The 7,500-nt window shown below is 41.2% G+C and overlaps 3 protein-coding genes across 9 annotated transcripts in view; 1 reads left to right on the top strand and 2 right to left on the bottom strand.

The window, feature by feature from the left end:
• LOC113663590 (transportin-2) overlaps positions 1–590 on the bottom strand; it is a 17,025-nt gene extending 16,435 nt beyond the window's left edge. For 2 of the 3 annotated variants that reach the window (XM_027178926.2, XM_047802720.1), the window contains exon 1: positions 383–590. The gene's annotated coding sequence lies outside the window, so the exon portion shown is untranslated. Of the gene's footprint in view, positions 1–141; positions 223–382 lie in introns of all 3 variants that reach the window. The other variant, XM_047802719.1, reaches the window with a different exon arrangement.
• dpy30 (dpy-30 histone methyltransferase complex regulatory subunit) lies at positions 161–2,540 on the top strand. 4 transcript variants are annotated; one of them, XM_027178929.2, is made up of 5 exons: positions 161–209; positions 1,314–1,354; positions 1,466–1,513; positions 1,609–1,760; positions 2,352–2,540. In XM_027178929.2, the coding sequence occupies exons 1-5, from the start codon at positions 176–178 to the stop codon at positions 2,422–2,424; spliced, it is 348 nt and encodes a 115-aa protein (XP_027034730.1). In that variant the 5' UTR covers positions 161–175; the 3' UTR covers positions 2,425–2,540. The 4 variants fall into 4 exon arrangements, with proteins under 4 accessions (XP_027034730.1, XP_027034731.1, XP_027034733.1 ...); XM_027178930.1 differs by having other exon boundaries at positions 183–209; positions 1,466–1,488; positions 1,580–1,760; XM_027178932.2 differs by lacking the exon at positions 161–209 and adding an exon at positions 625–878 and having other exon boundaries at positions 1,466–1,488; positions 1,580–1,760.
• Positions 2,541–2,556: 16 nt separating this feature from the next.
• The window catches only part of psen2 (presenilin 2), a 9,265-nt gene continuing 4,321 nt past the window's right edge, over positions 2,557–7,500 (bottom strand). The window contains exons 7-12 of one of the 2 annotated variants that reach the window (XM_027178928.2): positions 6,979–7,077; positions 6,626–6,679; positions 5,467–5,580; positions 5,264–5,379; positions 4,960–5,157; positions 2,557–3,479 (exon numbers count right to left, since the gene is read on the bottom strand). In XM_027178928.2, the coding sequence (XP_027034729.1) occupies positions 5,002–5,157; positions 5,264–5,379; positions 5,467–5,580; positions 6,626–6,679; positions 6,979–7,077 (539 nt within the window). In that variant the 3' untranslated portion in view covers positions 2,557–3,479; positions 4,960–5,001. Of the gene's footprint in view, positions 5,158–5,263; positions 5,380–5,466; positions 5,581–6,625; positions 6,680–6,978; positions 7,078–7,500 lie in introns of both variants that reach the window. The other variant, XM_027178927.2, reaches the window with a different exon arrangement.

Below are 7,500 nucleotides of genomic sequence, written 5' to 3'. Positions count from 1 at the left end.
GGCTTCGTGACTGTCGTTCATTTCGTCCAATCGTCTTCCAGCGTTCCTCAGGATGGAGGCGGGGTTTCTGGGAATACGGGTGCGAAATAAAACAAGACGCCGAAAGGGGCCCTAATTTTCGCTGTGTAGCTATTGGCTAACCTTGTTAGCTGGATATGAGACCTACGTAGGGATAATGTGTCAAAAAACCAGCCGATATGCGACGCCAAGTTAGTGACATAACTATAAAACATATAAACGACAAAAGACACAGAAAAAAAACATTGCATTCGTTGATTGCCTTCGAATCCAATTTGAAGAAGAGAGCTAGCTAGCTAGCCGAGGCTAATTCGGCTAGGTTAGCTAGCTATCATGTTGAAAGTGCCGCCAAAGGCGCTTTTACCTGATGTGCGGATTTTGTCAACACTCCTTATTCCTCTTTCTTCTTCTTTCGTGTGTTGGTGTTTGTCAGATTACAGTTTAGTTTAATAACTACTGTATGCGTTTAATCTCCAGTCTTATATCGTTATTCTCGTGAGATTGTTAGTTATTCAATCGCCAGCGCCTCTTTCTTTTTTTTTTTCTTTTTTACTACTGCGATTTTTTTAGTATGGTGCATAGGCACGTAACGTGTCTACTTTCGGCTACCGTACGTGACGCTATTTTGTCCATCCAGCCAATCAGCAGCGTGTATTTCTGGTAAAGTTTGTCAAGCTTTGTCGGCCATTTTTAGAAGGTGACCTTAGTGTCGGGTCAAGTCTCGCGAGAGGTGCGAGTTGCCGTTGAAACGAACGGCTCGCTTTTGCAAATATCGCGAGATTTCACGTCGTGCTATTGCGTAATGCGTAAATTCTCGCGTGGAATTCTCGCGTAGAAACAAACAACAAACATGGCGGACGGTGAGTTTTAGTGTCCCATCAATAAACTAAATGTTAGTTATTCGGTTTATTTTGGAGTTACTGACAAACACAGTTGATGATTAAATCATTAAAAAATTCGTATGTTGTGATAATTAAACGTTTTTAAATTAGCTAGCTTACTAACGTCCAAGGAAGCTAGTTAGCTAACTGTGCTAACTTTAGCCCATTGAATCCCGCCATTGAGCGGTTGCTAGTTAGACCTTATATTATTGCACCTTGACAACGTCGTACACAATAAGTCGATGTTAGCAAGCTAGTGTTTATTTAAGCAATACTTATTTCAAAGTAGTAGATATCTGGGAATGTTGTGCATAAAATCCACGCCTGTTTATTTAAACTCAGAGCAATTTAATCTGAAGGATCATGAATTTGTCTCTTTTTCTTTCTTTCCTGTATTCATTTAAATGTTTCCAGACCACACAGATGCGGATCAGAGCATGGAGGGACACACACCTGTAAGTTACTCTAAACACTCAACATATAACATAAACAAATGAGAAGGTGGGGTGCCAAAACTTTTTCGCACTCACCCCGTCACTTTTGACGAGCACCGGTTTTTGTTTCAGGTTGCAGAAAATCCCCATGCAGAGTACGGGCTGACAGAAAACATCCAGGTACCGCTTACTGAAAGCTTAACGGCGGTGTGGTGGGAAATAATGCTGACTTCGTGTACGTTTCAGATCTCATGACGGCTCCTCTCGTGTTACAGAGAATAGTGGAGAGCGAGAAGGCGAACGCTGACAAAGTGCCCAAACAGAAGGTGGATATGCAGACGCTACAGACTCTCCCCACACGAGCGTATCTGGATCAGACCGTGGTTCCCATCCTGCTTCAGGGCCTCTCGGTGCTCGCCAAGGAGCGGTGCGTTTCAGTGATCAGAGTCTTTGCTCGACACCTCATCATGTTTCCACCTTTATGTATTACCAGGGGGAAGTAACTCATAAAGTCTCTAGATGACACACGCACGATTCATTTACGTATTCATTCCTGTTGCTTAGATGATTCTAGATGAGTTTTCTGAAGACATGAACAGAGTACAATTTTATTAGAATTGGAAAGAATCTTTAAAGTTATTTTTTTTATAGAACGAAGGGGTCTTTGTCTATGGCACAACAAACTGTATTTACAAAATTCTGACCTGGTGACCTGGTGAGCGACATCGAGTGCAGAACCATCTCTAATGTCTCAGAAAACTAGTTTTGTTGCTGACTTTTTTTTTTCCATAAACATTGCTTGTGTTCAAAAAGAATAGTGGGTGGAGTCAATGTGCTTGTTTAGAAATGTATGTAAGGGCTAAATGTTTTCTCTTGGGTAATGAATATTATGCTATAGATAATAGAGCTGGATGTGAAAGACAGTAAAAGACAGATTTAAGTTTTTCTCTCTCATTTCCACATTAAGTTTAACAATCACTCGATAAGTCGCCTTTCTCTTCTGTTCTTCGTCCCACAGGCCTCCAAATCCCATCGAGTTTTTAGCGACATTCCTCCTGAAGAACAAGTCGCAGTTCGAGGACAGGAGTTAAGCCGACGGATGGACGAAGACGCCGATCGTCACTTGCTCTAATGTTTGCCGACTGTTAGTTTTTGTTTTTATTTTTCTCCTTCACACTTGATTAAAAATGTTACAGCAGAAATACGAGACCAAGCTTCGTCTGTCGGTTTAATAATTTATTGTCCTGGTCTTTTGGGTTGTTTACACTTTATTCTTACACAACATCAGTTCCACACGACAAACAAACCAGCGAGGAAACCTGGGGTTATATGTAAACATAGAAAAAGCAAAGTTTTACACAGGAATCTAGAAAATATGTGAATATTCTTCAGCGTGTATATAAAGACACTCTGCGTAGACAAAAACACCAAGCAACGCCTTCAGTCAGGTTTATCATGTGTACTCATTTATCCGTCTTATATCTAAAACACTTCCCAAATTATTCCAGGCAATAAATTAGTACAGAAAAGAAGAAAAGCCTAACGATTTGCAGAAAAGGGAGAAGAAGAGAAAAAAAAAGGCTCATTGATGATTAGTCAAAACCCAATTAGTCAATCCCAAATCAAGGCTCTATACTAGTGGGTTTGTCATAGATCATAATTTCCCAGTTGAAATGGAGAAATATGATTTGAAGTCTTCGAGGTTTCTCTCCAAAGCAGTTTACACCAGTGATTCTCTGACGTTTTGGAGTTTTAACCAGAAGATTAATTCCGGACGGTTCTCCAGAGCCGTAGAACCTTCTAGACCAGAAATTTCCTTGTAGTTAATAATGCTGTTTGTTATGAATCATAAAATGTTTATCAAATTGATGGAAGGAGTTTACACTGGCAGAACTTTGTGTCTTAGAGCTAAAGCTTTAGATTTTTTTTACCCAACATCTTCAGAACAAACAAGCTTTTTTTTTTTTTGTCTGAGCAGACAGAAATTCATTGTAATCGTTGGCGATTGTTGCGATATAAGAGAAGGGATAGGGTTTGTAGTGTTGCCGTAACGATTCTCAGACCTTGACGCTGAGACCTTGTGAGCATCGGTCCCACACGGCATTCGCTAAATTCCAGCAGTGTGTCCGTCTTGGAAAAACGCCCTCTTTAAAAAAAAAAAAGCATAAAGGTAGATTTATTTTAGAAAACAAATAAACCATAAACTACAGTTAGGGTTATGGATAGATTATCAAATATCTGTTACGCTGTTCTAAAATCCCTGGAAATAGGGACGTCCCCATAAGTACGTCCCCAGTCTCCACCTGTGAGTTGTGTAACGTAAACAAATGTATACAGCAACTTTCTGGAGTTGGACTTTGGGAGTTTATTTATTTATTTATTTTTTGGACAACGGTGTTAATCTAAAGCGGTGTAATATTTTGGTGTTAGTTAGGAGTTACATTTAATAAAAGAAAATGAATTGAACTTTGCGCTAGAGTATATTCAACGCACAGACAGAACAAACTCACAGAGAGTTTGTTACAAAGGGCAGAATTTGCCGTGTATGAAGAAATAAAACGTAAGCATTAAATCGTTTATTCGTCTAATTCAAACAAGGTTATTCGCGTCGCGGTCACTGGTCCGTGATGACGACAATTCGGTGATTTATTCTTAGTCGCAAATCGACCAAAAAGTAGAAAGAAACAAATATTTCGAGATCGTGAGCCGTTAAGACGTAAATACGCTGTAAATAGCACGAGCACAAAAACATCTGTTTGTGAATTTAAAGATGTAAACACTTCAGGATTAGATGAAACCTCTGGAAATAAAATGTAGCCGATTAGCCGAGAAACTTTAGGCGCCTCAAAGGGTTTCTTAGGGACGACGCAAATGTGGCTAACTAGCATGGGCAGTTTAGCCCCATAAAAGTCTGAACCTTTGCGCTCACCTCAGTCTGGTAAGGTTATAATGCGTGATTCTTCTGTCTCTGTGTAAATCTGATGTGTCATGATTTCTGAATCGATGCAGTTCTAGTAGTATAACTAGTTTAATAATCGTTCATGTTTAGGCGAACATTTAATTTTTCCTTCAATTCCTTCAAAGTTTCTTGGCAGAATCTGTGCGCTAAACCAACACGTGTTTTTACCTCATATAAATACCACAAGCTTTTTTTTTTTTTTTAGAGGTTTATCTAACCAAATCTTTCATGTTTGTTCAACAGTGTCCTGTTTTTTTTTCTTTATTTGTACTTATTCGTTTTCTGAACGTTTGATTAATACGGATTGCTCAAATTTGTTATTATTTCCTAAAACATTTGCGGCTTAGAATCCGAACGCAATAAAATATTAAATTCTTAAAAAGAAAGCATAGAAAAACCTTTGAAGAGCGTCTGGAGGCCCAGAACAAACGCTCAGAGACGAACCACCTGTGCACCAAACGTTATCTGATCTAGGGTCAGCTGTTGCTTCTCGTATCCGAGTTATCGATCCGAATACGACAGACGAGATCTGATCCCAGATCAGGTCTTATTTTAAAAATCAACGCAGGGCTACGTGTCTTTGTGAGCGTCGGCGATCACCGGCAGGTCCTGCCTCCAGCGTTCTCCACGTACGAGGGTAAATAAAAGCCTTTGTCGTTATTCTCACATTCTCGGGTGCTGGTTGGGTGGTTATGGAGGCTCTCTGGGATCAGATGTAGTACTGATGAGCTGCCAGGCTGTCCATGAACGGCTGCACCAGGTTGTCGGTGGAGAAGTAGAAGACGAGGCCAAAGGTAATGGAGATGGGAAGAGCCGGGAGAGCTTTCTTAAAGATGGCCAACAGCAGGAGAGTCAGGCACAGACCCTGCGGAGAGACGAGTGACGCGTTCAGGGTCAGTTAAAACACTGTCAACACTGTGTGTGTGTGTGTGTGTGTGTGTGTGTGTGTGTGTGTGTGAGACGTTACTCACGATGAGAATGGCTACAAAGCAGGCGAGTGTGGTGTTCCAGTCGCCGCCGGTGGCTGCTGCTTTCCCCACCAGAACGCTGTAGAAGATGAAGTCTCCTAATCCTAACTTCACTCCCCCTACACACGCAAACAAGAGCCCAAAAATATTCTGTGATTGACACTTAAGTTAATTCCCAACAACAACAACAACAACAAAAATCTTACTGTCTTCCTCTAGCTCCTCCTCCTCAGTCTGGCTCCTGCTCTGCCCTTGAACAGCCTGACCCTCAGGCTCCGCCCCTTCCCTCTCCACAGCCCTGTCGTCGTCATGAAGCGCTCCTTGATTTGAGGAACACATCGAACAGATCAAACACAGAACCGAAAGTTAAAAACACGGCCTTGTTTCTGCCGTCTGAACTCGAGCCTCAGTCAGGAAGAACATCGGAGAACTTTAACAAATCCTAAAAGCCTGTTTTTTTGTTGTTTGTTTATTTTACACTAATATCTCATCATTTTAATGAATCTCATTATTGTTAAAGAAAGCTCATTGTAAATCTGAGCTCTTATTTCAACCTAGTAACTCAGCTCTTACTCGTTATTGCTTACTCGTAAGATCACTTTATTTTAACGTATTATTTCATTACTATAAGATAATAGCTCATTTTCCTACATTAAATCTCATTATTGATGACTGATCAGTTTAGCTTAATATCTCCATAATAACTTTCCATCGTGTTTTTCAACGTAATATTTTTTTTCCAACTTAATATTTATTTATTCATTCATGCATCTTCTACCGCTTATCTGAACTTCTCGGGTCACGGGGAGCCTGTGCCTATCTCAGGCGTCATCGGGCATCGAGGCAGGATACACCCTGGACGGAGTGCCAACCCATCACAGGGCACACACACATTCTCATTCACTCACACACTCACACACTATGGACAATTTTCCAGAGATGCCAATCAACCTTCCATGCATGTCTTTGGACCGGGGAGGAAACCGGAGTACCCGGAGGAAACCCCCGAGGCACGGGGAGAACATGCAAACTCCACACACACAAGGCGGAGGCGTGAATCAAACCCCCGACCCTGGAGGTGTGAGGCAAACGTGCTAAACACTAAGCCACCTGCCCCCTAAATTATTTATTTATTTATTTATTTTAAATTCTTCTCATTATAATTTCATGACGATGATGATGATGATGATTATTATTATTATTAATATTATTATTATTATTATTATTATCAGTACTGCATTATTACTGCATACGAATGCTTTAGATTAGATGTGTCTAATGTCAACTTAGACTTCACTGTCTATAGGAAGTCAAAGATATAATATAAATAAGCATGTGGTTATCTGTGCCGTAACAGACGCTCACCTGCGTTAGGAGCCGCAGACGGATTGGCCATTCCCACCATCCACACCATAGCAGCTGAGAAGAGAGGAGATTTCATTTGAACTGATTTTGTAGGCTTCGTTCAGTAAGATCAGATTAGCTGCAGCAGTGTGTTGGTTTCAGTGTGACTCAGACTAGTCACATGTCTGGAGCTGACAGACATGTCTCACTTTCTCACACACTGCAGACAAATATCCGGATTTATGGAACTCCGTATTCACGATCGTCTGATCACATTTACGGTACGGATCTTAAATCTTTTTTCTTTCCCTCGAATCCCCGAATCAGACGCCGGAGTTTGTCGGTCTGATCCGAGCGTGTTGTGTGACACTCACATGAGTAGATAAGAGCGGGGAAGATGGGCTCGTTCCTCTCCTGCGCCGTCTCCACCAGCATCCTCAGAGGACCTTTGGGGCTCAGTACGGCTACCAGATCTGCAGCAAACGTCAGACATTTAAGATATCAAAAGTTTACACACCCCTGTCATGGTGTGGAAAAAAAAAAAACATACAAGCTAAAATCACGTCAGAACTTTTCACACATTTGTACATTTCCAGCATTTAGCACACACTCTTATCCAGAGTGACTTCCTTTTTTTTTTTTTTTTTCTTTCTTCAGTTTATACACCTGAGCAATTGAGGGTTAAGGGCCTTGCTCAGGGGCCCTGCAGTGGCAACCTGGTGGACCTGGGATTCGAACCAATGACCTTCCGATCAGTAGTCAAACACCTTAACCACTGAGCTACCACATCCACTCATAGCACATAAAAAACAAGCAGTGAACTTTAAAAAAAAAAAAAAAAAGACAAGGTTACAGAGAATTAATCGCCACCTTCCGACCAATCAGAGTTCGGCAGC

This window comes from Tachysurus fulvidraco, chromosome 18, assembly GCF_022655615.1.
Source record: "Tachysurus fulvidraco isolate hzauxx_2018 chromosome 18, HZAU_PFXX_2.0, whole genome shotgun sequence".
Taxonomy (NCBI): domain Eukaryota; kingdom Metazoa; phylum Chordata; class Actinopteri; order Siluriformes; family Bagridae; genus Tachysurus; species Tachysurus fulvidraco.
Note: the sequence above shows the minus strand (reverse complement) of the source record. Positions and strands in the feature narration are given on the sequence as shown.